Source organism: Nilaparvata lugens, chromosome 3 (assembly GCF_014356525.2).
Source record: "Nilaparvata lugens isolate BPH chromosome 3, ASM1435652v1, whole genome shotgun sequence".
Taxonomy (NCBI): domain Eukaryota; kingdom Metazoa; phylum Arthropoda; class Insecta; order Hemiptera; family Delphacidae; genus Nilaparvata; species Nilaparvata lugens.
Window position 1 is genome coordinate 28,184,202 of NC_052506.1, and position 16,227 is coordinate 28,200,428.

The 16,227-nt window shown below is 35.5% G+C and overlaps 1 protein-coding gene across 6 annotated transcripts in view; it reads right to left on the reverse strand.

Moving 5' to 3' along the window:
- LOC111055451 (potassium voltage-gated channel subfamily KQT member 1) overlaps positions 1-16,227 on the reverse strand; it is a 119,108-nt gene that overhangs the window by 70,257 nt on the left and 32,624 nt on the right. For all 6 annotated transcript variants that reach the window (XM_039423462.1, XM_039423465.1, XM_039423463.1 and 3 more), the window contains one exon: positions 5,586-5,676. In XM_039423462.1, coding sequence (XP_039279396.1) covers positions 5,586-5,676 — 91 coding nt within the window. The remainder of the gene's footprint in view (positions 1-5,585; positions 5,677-16,227) is intronic.

Below are 16,227 nucleotides of genomic sequence, written 5' to 3' on the forward strand. Positions count from 1 at the left end.
AACCTGCTGGCCGGCGAAACAGCCGGATAGCCGGCAAAACAGCCGGCCCGGCGAAGTAGAGAATAGCCGGCTGTTCCGCCGGCTGATTTTCTCGCCGGGTCCTGTTTTTAGCCGGCCCGGCGAAGTGTGTCCTTCTCCATGCCTTCCTGTGTACTTTGCACTCCACCCGGCAAAAACCGTTTGTGTGTCCCTGGCCTTATATTTCACAGCTGGCTATATGTCATCTTATGAATTTCGGGGATGCGATATTTTGATTTTTCACATACTCACTCGCTCACTCACTTTTTTACTATCCACAGCTGTTTCAGCCAAGGATGAATATTATCCTTTTAATGTCGTTCAGCGAGTTTTCTCAAGGATGAGACCTAGTGCAATCGAATTTTTATATCATAAACCTACTATGTTCCAAATTTTGTGAAAATCGTTAGAGCCGTTTCAGAGATCCTTTGAACATAAATAACCAGATATAAATATAAATTAATATAAAAATACAGAAATTGCTCGCTTAATCATAATGGGATACTAAAGAATGACAGAATAATTTACGATTTTTTTGAATTTAGCTGAGCTTATATTCATCCTAAAATGGAAGATGGAAAGATTAGGGAATTCTGTGTGATTCATGGTACATCGCATATTTTCTTGACCATCAGTTGTCTATTAACAGCTATGAAAACATTAGATTTATCTTTGAAACACTGATTTAACCTATTAGTCCTGGCAATGAATGCTCAAAAAAGGTATAGAGGGAAATGTTTGGAAAACAATTTTCGATCCCACGGTTCTTTTTAGGGTAGTAAGGAGGTAAACATATCAAAAGTCCCCACCCCTACCCACTGTACTAATGGGGTGGGGGTGGTTTAAAGGTACCATTTTTTAGTTTCTCGCATGAAACTCAAAAACTATGTATCCTAAGGACTCGACTGTCATATAACAAATTAAAGCTTACATAATTTACCACAATATTCATTCTACAACTTTTTTTATACTTTCCTAGATATCCGCTCTTGAAGGTGTGACATTTTTGAAAAAACACGTTTGCCACCAATTGTTTTTTCTATTTTAGCTCTTATTACTTTTTAAAAAACGACAGGAAAAACCCATGCTGATCAAGAGCTTATAAGGCATTAAATTCTCTGCAATTTTATGTTTAATTTCACGCTTTTACGAATTTCTCTACATCTTTTGCGACAGCTTTCGTTTGAGTGTGAAATCTCCATTTTTGCAACAATGGACCAATTGACAAAGGAATTTGGAGGGAGTTTTTAAACAAAATTTTTGACCTTGAAGGTTTGTTGAGACTAGTTAGGAGGAGAACATATCAAAAGTCCTCATTCCTAACTCATGTGCTAAGGGGATGAGGGTAGTTTAAAAGTTGAATTTTTCAGCGTTTTGTTTCTCCGCTCATATCTTAAGAGCAATGCATTCAACCGACATAACTAACTATTTAAAAATGAAGCTTGATAAATTCTCTACACGTTTTGTTCAGTGGATTTTTTTGATATTCCCAACAGCTCCCGAGATATTCGCTCTTGCAGGTGTGTAATTGTTAAAATAACAGGTTTTTATCCAATGTTTTGCCCTTTCAGGGTTTATAACTCACCAAAAATGCATCGTAAAAATGATTACTCATCGTAGATTTGTAGAGCATTAAATTCTCTTTGAAATGATGTATTATTTCTCTATTCCAAGTTTTCCTTTCATTGTTATAGCAGCTTCAATATAGGGGGTGAAATTTTCATTGCTGCAACAATTGATCGTTTGACAATGACATTTGAATGGAGTGTCTGTGACACAATTTTTGACTCTGCAGCTTCAATTGGACTAGTTAGTAGGTGAACATAGCAAAAGTGCGCATCTTAATTCTCTCTGTTAGAGGTGTGGAACCGCTGAGTTGACACTTGCTGCAGCAACGAAAAATCAACCCCCAACATTGAAGCTGCTACAAAAACGGGAAAACTTGGAATAGTGAAATAAAACATCATTTCAAAGAGAATTTAATGCTCTACACACCTACAATAAGCATCATTTCTCACAGGAAATCGAGGAAAATTTTCAAATTGTTTGAGATTGTTTATGTTAGTGCTGATGAGGAAAAAGAAAAGATGCTGGATGACTTTTAGAAGAATCATTGCCATTGGTTTGCTATGGACTTTGATAAGCATTTTAGGTTGGCTTTGAGATCTATGTATAACATTTTTAGTATGCAAAACGTTATTGTGAATCACAGGGGAATCTTATCACATGGAGAGGCTTACAAGAGATACAGGCGATTGGAGACCTGTATCTTTGTAACCTGGTCTGACTGATTTTAAAACAAGATTATATGAATTCAAGTTTCTTTCTGATGAAGAATGATTTCAATCAAATAGATGAATTGAGAATGATCTGACTGCTTGTGAAATGGTTTAAAATATTAAAAGTTAAGATACGAAGGATATTTCTATCTCTCGACCTAGAGTATCAGAGATGAATAGTCGGAAGCAACATTGTTTGGTGAAGTCGCACTTAGGGTGTACCTAGGGTGCCTAGGGTGCCGAGGGTGTACAGCATACGACATGCATTAGGTTATGCATAAGTGAGAAAATCAAGAGCAAGTGAGGGTGTCACTAGCTCGAATGGGACTCCTCAGTCCTCAGCATGTAGCTGAGTGGAAGCACAGCTGTACGGAAATGCAGAAGCATGGCTGTCTAGCAGGGAGAAAGCGTAGGTTGTTTGGAGCTGTAGACATGTTGGTCTGGCAGGGAAGAAGCACGGCTGTCTGGAAATGCAGAAGCATGGCTATCTGGCAGGGAGGAAGAGTGTCTGCCCTGAGGTTTGGCTGAGCAGAGTAATGTTCGATTTAGAGGTTTTAGACATCGTTGGTGGGTGGGAATCAAGTTCCATTAAAAATTTGAAGAATCCTAATTGTTTGTTATCTGAGAGAATTGAATTTGGCAATTTAAAAAAAATGCTTGCTCAAAATTAGAAAGAACAAGGTAAGACCCATACTACATTGTAAAGAGAATAAATGATGTAGTGTACAGGATTAAGAAAACTGAAGGGAGAACCAAACCAAAGGTTGTACACATTAATCGTCTACCACCTTATCAAGGAAATCTGAATATTGGAGACTAACATCCCTAAGGGGGGGGGGATAGTGATGTAGGCTAGCCCTACATAGATACTATCATGCGAGCACGGTTGTCAAGGTGACTGTTTCGGCAACGAACTGTTTATGAGAAAATAACTAGTTGAGTTTTAAGTTGGAGTTTTATGATGAACGTTCTAAATTGATATAGTATTTTTTTTATATTGTTTCTCAATGTAAACTTTTAATGAATAAAGTGTAAATTACAAAAGCACATTTACAACAATATGTTCTCCCCCTAACTAGTCTCAACAAAGCTGCAAAGTCAAAAATTTTGTTTAAAACATCCCCTCCAAATTCCTTTGTCAATTGGTCTATTGTTGCAAAAATGGAGATTTCACACTCAACACTAAAGCTGCTGCAAAAGGTGTAAGGAAATTCGTAAAAGTGTTAAATCATACATTAGATTGAAGAAAATTTGATGCTCTATAAGCTCATAATCAATATAGATTTTTCCCATCGATTTTAAAAAAGTTATAACAGGAAAAATAGGAAAAAAATGGCGGCAAACGTGTTTCTTTCAAAAATGTCACACCTTTAGAGTGGATATCTAGAAAGCTAGAGGAGATATAAAAAAAAGTTGTAGGATGAATATTGTAGGAAATTATGTGAGCTTTAATTTGTTATGTGACATTTAAGTCCTTAGGCTACATAGTTTGTGAGTTTAATTCGAGAAACAAAAAAATGGTACCTTTAAACCACCCCCACCCCCTTAGCACAGGGGGTAAGTGTAGGGACTTTTGATATGTTTACTCCCTTACTACCCTAAACAGAACTGCAAGGTCAAAAATTTTCTTCCAAACTTTTCCCTCTATAACATTTCCTTTACTGGACTATATCTATTTTTTTTTTAATTCAACACTTTACTGATAGATATTACTACCAATTGATTGAGAAGAATATGTTTTCGGAATAATAAATGCTGCATGACTAAGCACATAGGAAGTCCGTATTGAGATGTAAATTAAAATATTGATTGTCAGATAAATTTCATGATTCACCAAATAATGTCAAGAGATACATTGAATTTTTGGCGGTACGAAGTTCCCCGGGTAAGCTGGTTTGTCAAAAAAATTACAGACTGAAGAAACGGTAGAATTTTCAAAGCATTCAAGAAAAATGATTTCTTGTCAAATTGGGGATTTCAAGAGTGCTGGAGAGCTCTAGTGTACATTCGATTTACCCAACCTGTGTGCCAACAGATGAGTTGATTTAAACAGTAGTCTCAGTAAGAATTTAATCACCAGACAGAGCTCCATGATTGTTCTATATGAATATTTCGATATGCTGGAGATAATCTATTCCTTATTGGTTCTTTTTATAATGAATTGGAAGGTTTGTGGACGCTAAGCCATTCAGTTTAATAGAATTTTCACACTTAGGAAGTAGGAACGCCAGGAAACTTCTGCCATTCCACCTCAACATTTAGTTTATTATTGACATGTCACGTGATCTGATGGGTTAACAATTATACAATTGGAACAGGCAATAAATTTTATCAAGAATAATGTTAGATGTATGATTGTTTTGCTAAAAGAAATTGTTCTTCACAGATAGCTAGGCTGAAATAAAAATTTCAAATCACGTTTGATAGAAATGTTGACACTTTTTATGTATTAATTATTAGAATGATTCATTCAAGTATGATTCTATTAGAATAAAATATACTCAAAATTCAAGAGAATTAAGTTGCATTGACTACGTTGATTATTTCAACAAAAATGGCAACAATGATTATGCAACAAAAAATGTAGTGGACAACAAAAGTGGATTTCTATTACTGTTAGACGATTCCAACCTTAACTAATCAGTAGACCTGTTCTTCAAGCAAGGAGCTTCCACTAAACAAACAGTGAGACCACAATAAAGTGACGTTAGGATAAAATAGGAACATTTCAGTTCAACAAAAATTTTATTTCCCAATTCCAAGGCCTGGCTGAAACGGCGTGCATTTGAATGTGGTTTTTATGAAGATTGGGAAACGTTATTCTTTCACCCTGGCACAGCTGTATTCCCATTAATTGTAATGTTATGAATATTCAGGTAGCGACAAGCCTAGTGACAGTTGATCAATAAAATCTATCTATCTGTCACGTCGCGTCCCATCTCAATTTGCGACAGGGCTTTGATCCCCCTTAAACCAGTTACACACACATCGATTTTTGGACGTATGGTTTTCGCCGTCCTTATAAATTCTATAAGATTGATGGAACATGACAAACATAATCTGTTCAATCTTATAGAGTTTATAAGGACGGCAAAAATCGATGTGTGTGTAACTAGCCTTACTGTCTCAATCACAGCCTTCAACATGCACTAAAACTGTGAAGTATGAATCAATCAATCAAGCATGCATTACGGTTGTGTCATTCAAAAACAATGAATCATCAAATCGTCCCCAACTTATCTGAGAATTTAATTGAGAATCAACTTCACAAAATAAAGTACCACTCACCATCCAAAATAGAGTTTCATTCGCAAAACTAGAATATGCATCGATGGTGGACAGAACACTGAATATCAGGCACACCAGCACAACCATGAATCTGAAACAAAACACCATGGTAAGATATTTGTTCAGAATAATATTTTTGAATGGTGATTCACAACATTCACTTGCAACTCAACACACATTCAAAATAGTAGCGGTTTGATTGTGGCTAACACCAGTGAGGTTTGAGGTGTCATTTACAAGAATCCGTTACATAATGTTCTGTTGAATGAATAAATAAATGAGTATCAAGAACTCTTCAGTTTGCCGTCAATTACAAGATTAATCCGCACTATTTAATATCATGATAGAATAGATACAACAGTTATGGAGTTGACATTCGACGTTCCAGCATTGTTCTATAGTAGGCTACTTATTCATCAAATTGTAATGTTGTACAAACGCCTATCATTCAGTTTTCACTTTCAGTTGATTTGAACTGGAGTGACAAACAAACAATCATATACAACGTAGAGGTTATTTCATCTTGAGCGAGGTGGGTTGAGGAAATTATTGTTGACATAGTTTTTGAGAGTAACTGACAATAAAGAGCGCATTACAAGATTAGCCGAGACAAGAGAAGCCTTTTACGACACGCTGTTTGACTACCTGTGCTTCGCTGACATTTGAACGGCAAAATAGCAGACGAAACCAGCGCTGCTGAGAGTTATCGTGTTCTATATTTCAGGCTTATGATAATTTGGAGAGATCCATTCCTTTTGACAAGAGTCAAGATTGACATGCTGTTAAGCTGATCTGTTGACAAAATATTTTCAAATAATAAATCAATCGTAATAAAGCTAAATTCATTCAGGAAAGGAAGTTCACATAGAAAGTAGACATCACTCTAATTACTCCATAAGTGAAATAATCTGAATATTTAGGTATCCTTGAGCGTATTCAGTTGAATTAAATCTATTTTCTTGTCTCTTTTCTGTATAGGGCTACTAGTAATATAAATAGAAATAAAAATCTTTTTTTATTTTTATTTATATTTGAATTAAATCTATTTTGTTGGTTGAAATTTTCCCACTACTTTTTGTTAGTAGAAATCTCATTTTCATACTTTCAATTATCAAACATGATTGATCAAGACCACTTATTTGAAGTACCTTTATTAAGTCTTCGTTGTCAACCCAAATAAATATGATTCATAACTATTATTTAACGAAAATCCTAAATAAATGCTGTACATCACCCCGAAGACTTCTGCTACTGCAGACATTGACAACAGGGTTAACAGCTAGATGGAAATTCGATGAGAACTACTATCCAAAAATTAGTTGCCAGCCCGGGAATCGAACCCGGTACCTCCCAATTGCTAGTCAGGAATGCTTACCCTTACACCAAACTGACAATCTTCGGGGTGATGTACAGCATTTATTTAGGATTTTCGTTGAATAATAGTTATAATATATGAATTAGCATTTGAATAAATGCATTCTCTATTTAATTCCATCTGTAAATATGATTCACCTATATTCCACTATCACGGTAAGTGATGTATTTAAGTCCATGGCGCTATTTTAATTCTATGAATTGAATTATGTACGATGAAAAATTGATGATTCAATGATTATTCAACGATAAGAATCGAATAAATTCATTCCTGTTGTATGGGCATTTAATATCAAATCAAATCACTTTTATTTTGACATAATACAATAATGACACTTTACATTATGTAAAATTTTGTAGATTATAAACTTATCCAACTAGGATTCAACAATGACAATGAATAAACTCTCAATAGTTCCAGGTGGAGTACTTAATAAGCCATTGTTTTTTTAAATAAGAAAATTGGTTCATTCAAATCGGATCAGGCACATTGTTGAGAAATTTGGGGCCAAAAGAAACAAATTATTTTTGGAAAAAGGTTGTATGTTGTAAGGTTGTAAGCTGAATGATGGAGCATAGCAGGCTATTTTCGAATTCATTAATGTAGTTGAATGAAGCAATTTTGCAGGGCGTTCTTTGTTATGCTTCGTGATGATCGCTGCAGGAGTTAATGGTATCATAATCAGGTCAACCGCAAAAGGTCGATGATTGTTAACTGCTCATTTTCACAGTACCATTAGCAGCATCTAGAGTGAAAACAATGTATGAAAAACCTAAGACTGATGGAGGAGATATCATGTTGATCTGCTGATGAATTTTGCACGTTAGCGGATGCAAAGTATTTGTCCTGGATAAACTGCGACCGTTTGAAATTTTGCAAACTACATTTTGAAATTATGCAACTTGTATTGATCCAACAATAATAATTCTAATTTGAAGGATTGGATGTGAAAATTGAGACCAAGAAGCATAGCACAAAATGTGCAGCCTTTTTTCATACTCAAAACAAACATAATGTGATGAAAGCATTATTGTCTAGGGTACTGGTCCCTGGCTTTAAACAAAAAAAAAATATTGAAAGATCATAAGTTATTTGATAGCCTAGTGGCTCGGTTCGAAGAGGATTTTCATGAGATGTGGAAAATTGAATACAAATCCAAGCACATGATTTATCGAATAAGGAGAATGGCGATCGGCATTGGAACATACAATACATCTGTGGATATGCCCACTTGCTCAAAAGAGAAAGTAAACGCGACAGCATGAGCATGAAAGAGAGAGAGAAGGTCTAAATTGAAAAAGACAAATTGCTAGTTGAGGTGGAAGGGGACGACTGGGCGGGGAATACTATTAATGGATTAGATCCAGCTCCTTTTGCTGTTTTCGTCAGTTGAAGATTCGATTGCACTGCATCTCCGCAATTCACCGTCTGTTGAGACACAGGTGCGCCTTCAATAAGAAGCCAAATACTGAATTAGGTACAGGAACAATTTCATCTAGCAATGTTGCACAGTGTGGAGCATCGCGACACTCGGAATTCACTCGAAATCTTGATATGCTCTCATTTTTCCTTTTCTGCCACAGACGTCTCAAGCGTTGTTGAAAATGTACACTTCCAGAAGCCTGATGTAACTACATCAATCATGTTTTCATGATTCAGTTGAATATCCTTTTTCTTTCCCTAACCAATCATTTCTGCTATGACACACTCTTTTGTACAAGTTCTGATGAATGGATATTTTCCAGGTTGAGAATCACTACTATTACTTCTTGGGCTTGAGAATTTGATGGGAAAGTCATAGCTTCAACTAAAAATATTTTATTTTTTGTGATGCAAAACATTCGAATGAGAAAATGAATTGAAAACAGTGAAGGATGTTTTACATCAGAACATCACATGATTGAACATGAGAAAATATCATAGCTGTGTTGTGGCGAAAATGACATGACAAACTGTAATTACGTGAGAATACTTCCATTTCATAGCCGGAGCTGATCCAAAATTCATTGGTTAGATAGGAAGGTCTTTCCTACTGTTGTTTCTACGTTTATACTATCATTGTAACTTATTTTTAAAGAAACTCTTTCTCATTATTTCTTTCAAATTTTGAGAGACGAGTCTCGTTCAACTGATTAGTGGACGCACTGATTCAAGATTCTAATGGCGAGATGTCTATAGGTAGGCAGGCACAGGTGGTCGACTGACTAATACTAGCCAAGGGGTTTAAGGGTAGTCGGCAGAACATTGAGGATAAATGGGGGAAATTAACGCTGTACAAACCACACTCAGGTGCTGCCACTCAGTCAATTTCTCGCCACTCGCCATTGAAGACGCCGCAGTCCTGTTAGCAGCCAGCAGAGCACTGATTGCCTCCTCAATCTCATCGCTTCTCTTCCTCATCTTCATCTCTCTCGCTATTATTACCTTCCTTGTTTCCCTCCTACAACTTGTCTTTTCACTCTAACCCTTGCCTCTGCTGTCCAACCTTTGAAAAACTGCTTCCCGATTGCCCAAAGGGGAGATAACTCAGACGAGCGTCCGACGTCAACAAAATCAAAGCAGAACAGCCGCTGTCCCCTCTCACGTTTGACCTTTCCCACAACTGAAGTTCAGCGAAAAGTTTTCATTTATATTTCAGAATAATGCCCATCCTACCAAAATGAAATATGAGAATATCATCATGTAGAAGTTAAACTGTTATCACAATTTATAACGTATCAAAATGTAGTTAAGAGGGAATTAATTTTCCATATTACTCTGCATTCATGAGTATCTACGAGTACGTTGTAAAGGTGGAAGGAATTATGAATTGATCAATCATTAACTGAACAATATTTTATTAATAATGCTATTGAAAATACCTGAAGATAGCAAAGAAATAGAGATACACAGAAAAACTTGTTGATAGTACAACCATCACCATTCTCTTCCAATCGATTACTATTTATGTTGACTAATGTGCCATATGACAGCTCGTATTGAAACAGGTGATAGGACTATCACGTTCTTGTTGCTTGTGTTCTTACCCATAAGGTTCTTACCCTCACCTCTGAAGAAAGAAATCATTGAGTTTGAGATTGTTGAGGATTTTCACGTTGGAAATAAGCAAACCATTGAGTTTGAGGATTTTCCGGCTCATTTTGTTTGCTGATTGTCTGTGGCTGAGTGGTGGTGATCAGTGGAGATTAATCAGCTCCATTGATCAGGTGTAGAATCGCAGTTGGATGAGTGCTGCTCTCCTGTTACAACAAAAGCTGGCTGCTGTTTCTCATTGGAGGTGTGTAAGTGGCTATACGAGGCATTTGTTTGAGGTTGGATCAAGTAGTGGGTACAAGTGGCTGTAATAACACAATAACAGACCTTTACCGTTAACGTAAACAACGCAGGGTGAGTTGGGTGGATTGAGCGGCAATGCTTAGCCTTTGCCCAACACCCTTGCATCTGCTATTGTCTGGCCCAACATCCCTCCTCATAGGTGGAGCAGTGCTGCAACACATCAGGGACAATCGCTTACGTCATTCTAGCATGCTATTTGTCGAAAGGGAGTTCACAAAAGTACTTCTGGTAGAGCGATTCGAAATTCTCAATCGGCTTCGAAGAACACCTCGAATATTATTATCTCAAGGTCAGAACACCTTATATCATAACTATAGTAACTGTCGAATTGCTTTAGTAAGAGAGTACGTAGTAAAAATCTATTACTAAGGAGAGGTCAATTCAATAGCATGTGCTTATTTATTCAAGGTCGGAGTTATTGAAAACAGAATGAGCGATAAATTATCCAACTGTGTAGAAAAATGAGAAACTGCTCAATCATTTACAGATTTTTGTATCAATACAACTCTACTTGAGATAGGCAATAAAATATGACTGGAAAAGTAACGTCTTTCCTTATGTATCTCGACGAAAAAGTTAACGTTCTTATTCCACAACCATTATACCATAATAAGTCAAGTTTTGAAAGATATGAGATGTGGTTGATGAATTTTTCAACCAAGATAGACCTTTCTAATTTTATAAACTCAATTTCATCTTTATCGCAGTTTAAACTCAGTTTATCTATGAATCTCACAACGCCTAAATAGAAGAATAAGAAAAATTTGGTTTACAGATACGCATTTTCAATATTTAATTGTTATTGATTGAAGCACTGTAGATAAGAATATTCTATTTTGAGACTTCTTAGGCATTCTGATGAATTTCATGATCAGAAATCATCAGGAGAATGAGAGATTCGAATTCTATCCCTTCACATGACAACGCCAAAAGAAAGTTTTCAATCGTGAGAATTTATTGGGTATTCCCGGTTCGTAATATTGGAATATGCGCACACATCAACGATGTGATTGGGAGTTGCAGAGTTATTTATTGTCCAATAAATGCGAGGCTGATCAGACATGTGAATGGCAGAATCCAAAAGTCATAAATTACGCGTGCAAGTCAGATTTGTGTTCAACCACTGAGATATGATGAGAGAAGAGGAACCTGCAATCGGGCTATTCAGTGTAGCCCTACACTGGGGAAAGCATATAAAACAACAATTTTACATAGAGGAGGACGCATTAATAATTGTTCAACAGTGGTTATAAAAGAATTGAGATCAATCATCTCTTAAGAAGAAATATTTCACGCATCCATTCAATGATTGAATACGATAGTTAATGCTTCAATTACGGGATACACAGAAGATGGAAGACAGATATTGAGAATTGATACATACAGACGTGTTAGTGGCATTCACGGAATGGAGTTATTGATAGTCTAAGGTCCATAATATACAGCATACACGTTAACGCTGATTTGGTTCACTGGAAAATAGAGCCACATTTATTTTAGTGGGATACATTCCGGGTTTCAATAACAACTGATCGATCTCCGTTCAAACGTATAGTAGGCGGCACTTATGAGCCAAAGAATAAATCCACGAATGCTAAAAGTCTAACAAGATTATTGGAATAATTATACTACATTTTTGTTTCAGATAATGTTGTAACGATGCTTTTCCTGACCATATTGATTCGCATTATTAGAATTATCTGTGAATTATTCTTGGTTAACTTAAGCTACGGCTGTATTTCTATCATTATCAAAATGCTGAAGGAACGATGCAATTTGAAATTCTTACAACCATTCTTTTTAAAATACTGTCTGAAATTTGAGTTGATCAAACATAATCCCAAACCACGTTCTAGAGCTGGGAATAGAAACACCTTTCATTAAAAATTTATGATATTAAACTCGAAAAGTATATTTCCTTTACATCAACGTTTTTCACAAGATTTCTATAAAAATATTCACATCGCTGGAACCAATTTTATGAGATTTTCCAAAGAAATAAGAAGCTGTCATGTTTGCACCTTAAACAATTCCATCGAACTCCAAGTCCCTAAGTTCTAGATGAAATGTTAGACCCTGTATAAGATCATTTTCTACCACTCCTATTTGAATGAACATTCCTTTCATTTAAAACTGGAGCTGGAGATTGCTGAAATATTGTAGTGTAGTTTTGAGTCACTCATTATATTGTATATCCATCTTATGGTAAGTAATATCAGAGTAATATCATAAGTAAAGTGATATCAAACGATTGATAAAATTGAAGTTGTGAAACTATGAAGTCATTTTATATATTATGAAGTCATTTTATATCATATGAAGTCGTTAACGAGTTTTTTAATAAGACATAAGCGTCGAGTTTGAAAAAGATGGACTGGAGAAAGAAGAACTGAGTTCGCTCAAGAAATGAGAAGTATGTGGATAAGACGAAAAGGAATGATAAATCTTCCACTTTGAGACCTGTTAGACCGCTAATAATAGTAGCAGCCTACTGAGCTGTTGTTGTCTACAACTAGTGGGGAATGTTTAACTACAGGTATTACAATATACCCAATTCTTATACCATTGATTACGAACTCTCCATTATTAATAATTGTTGGGCCCACTACTATCGTCTCTATAAATTATTTATTTCATTCCTGGCTATTCAATCTTCAAGAATTAAGGTCTTACCTGTTCGAAACCAATTTTGGGCCAATGTTGAGATATTATATTCAAAATTGATGGAAAATGGACAGTCGAGTTTTGTTTTGATGAATTTGACAGCATTTTGATAATAACCATATATAATGTGAATGCTCTGATTTTTCAAAAACCCCGTAATTTCAGTTATGAGCGCAAGAAATGTTGGACAAATGACAATAATAAGGGACAATGAAAAATTTATACAAACAGACAATGAACAAATGACAAAAATAAGGAACAATGAACAACGTTCGTGGAGGGGGTGTCAAGAGAGAGATAAATGAAAAAAAGGAAGTTTTAATTAGTTGTTCAGCTGCCCTTTTCAGTTTATACCTACCTACTATTAGAACCCTTCTCATTCTAGCATTCAGCCTGCTAAGATTAGCTCGCTAAATCTCATTATTCAAGAAATTCATGTCTAGAAAGTGTAATAAGTTTCTATTCTTGCTGGAATGAGATTTTCTTAAGTACAATGAGGAATATAATAAGCCGTTCCTTTATGCATTAGTCAGTAGCATTACAAAATTGTTGGAGCAAAGGCGAGATTCTACGATGGATCCAACGTTTAATTATTCATCATTTGACGATGATCAATCAGGATGACAGATAAATTATTTATACAAAACGAAAAAATCAGTCGAATTTCAACTGTTCATGGCATGATTAACACGCTGAAGATTTATATTCGAATTTAATGATGATGATTTCTTGAATACTAATTGATTTCTCTGAATCTAACGAGATATTCACATTGACGTCATTGGATAAGGAATACTACTTAGAAGAAGGTCGCGTCTCAACGTTATCTCAACGTTACCCCTATGTCAGAACTAGAGAGATTAGTTGGAATACCTACATGATTAGTATATCACATATAATTATCTCTGATTCACCTCAAAGGGTATTAAATTTCATGAGACAGAGAACAGTATTCTCAACTCCTCGATGATGTGTTCACATTGTGTCTTCAGGCACACTTCACGTATATATGAACCCATATCTTGTTTTGTGTCAATAGTGTGACTTCATATTCAGATCTCACCTGCATATGAAGGCACACAATTGACTCGTAGACAACAAAGAACAAAGTGATAGGGTGGGCTGAATGCAACAAAGGAGTTGATTGAAAGCAAAGAGAAAATAATCAACAGCACACAGAAAGTGGAGCTGGGAGCTGCCAGAGTGTGAGAGTAGCTCAACTATCAAAAGCGTTGCCGTGATTGAAAGTACTTCAGCTCAATATAGAGTCAAATAAAAAAGGACATACACGATGATTTATGACCGTTATAATCGTTTCTGCTTTTTGGAAACAGTTTGATCGATCGATATTTGTGCAAAGCCTTGACCCTAATGACAGGTGCTACAAATAACAGCCAGCCCATAAACCTTTGTTTTGAATTTGCTTCAAAGAGGTTGTTTTGAATTTGCATAGAGGAAGGTCTCGATTGTAGCTTCTTTCTACAGTACGAATTTCTTCTCATTACGAATAGAGACCATCTTCCAATAATAGACAGATGGGTTCTTTGAATGCGGAAAATTTAGAGATTTCTTATGTCTAACTGCATGAAATCAGGTCACAATGAATTAACTAACTCCTTATAATGATCTTGCTACCCATTTATAGTCTATCTTTCCCATCTCTTATATATTCTCATGAATATATAAAAAAAACTTTATTATTTTGGATGTAAAAATAGTAATGAATCAAATTTGTTTGCATGATACAAATCAACTACCCAAACAAAATCGATAATAATCATCATGAAACAAAGACATCAGAGTGAATGTAACCATAAACATAACTTGAAAGAGCTATTATGTGAGAGATAACTACGAGTCTCGTCATTTAGGAAGCGGGGAATGCTGTGTCAAGTTTTTCCTGGATGGAGAAAACTGCCATGAAAAAGCTGAAGGAAACCAAACCTTTCCTTTTATGATGCAAAACCCTATATGTTAATATATTTTCATACAGGTATTAATATTTTATTATGTTTAACACTATTTCATTGACAGAAAAAATAATGTTTGAATTTATCAATCATAATTGAACTGCCTGTATCAATATAAAATGAATATCAATTGAAATTGATTCAATTTTCTAATCAATATAAAGAATCAATATGAACATAATTACGTTCAGGATTCAGTAAGAATGCATTGATGAAAGGAGAAGAAATTGCGAGACTGATAACACAATTCAGTACATTTTTCAACATTATTCGTATCAAAAACTTCTCATTTGTAGGAACGAAACTCATAGAGTTGTTTCCTCTATTCAAGAATATATAGAATATACCTGATTGATTTCTGATCACGAGTTTTATTTGATTGTATTTGGTGAATTACAATCATCCTAATCGATTTCCATTGCGAATAAACGACTGGTCAGTGCGGCAGAGCGGTTAGACGAGATTGGATTGGATTGGCAAGGGGGGCTAAGGCAATTTAAATACAGCGTGCAATTACTACAACTGACTCGATAGCGTATACTGAAATAGCACAGAGAACCCTTGTTTTTATTGTCCACCAGGCAAATCAATTCTTATTAGGTCTAAGAAAGCTGAATGTAATGTCAAGTGTATGGAAGTTATGTGTAACTATACTTCTACTGAATTTAATTCCAGAGAAATAGTATTGCAGGAATGGATAGTAATAATTCACTAAATACTGATTTTTATTTTTAATTGCTTTCCAAGTAGTAGCGTGAGTTATGGAGACTTATTAATCATTTTATATTGGACAATTTGGTTATGTCAGACTGGTTTCAACATTCAAGAATAAGTGGAGAGTTTTCCACATTGCAAAGGAAGATGATTTAATCGATGAAAAAACTTGGCTGGTTGGCCATATTTCATCGGCAAATAGATACCGCAATATAGAGATGGGAAAAGTTTGAGAATGGCTCCAGTCACCCCCCCCCCCATCAGTTGAAGAAAGAACCACTAATACATGTTACGTGGAAAGCTTACAACTGGTCTCAGCAATATTGATTACTACAAATTGTTAGAATTCCATGATGTACAGTTTGAGAAAATAGAATTATAAACGAAAATGAGAATGTCCCTCGATGAAATCGAGACAATCTCGATGATGATTATTTCCCTAGATGATGATTATCATCAACAGCATATCATTATTATAATGTTGGGTCCGAAATAGTTAATGTTGGTCTCAACTTAATGTTGGTCTCCAAACTCCAAAAAAAGCTCAATGGAGATGAATGGTTATTGGGAAATTCTCAATATA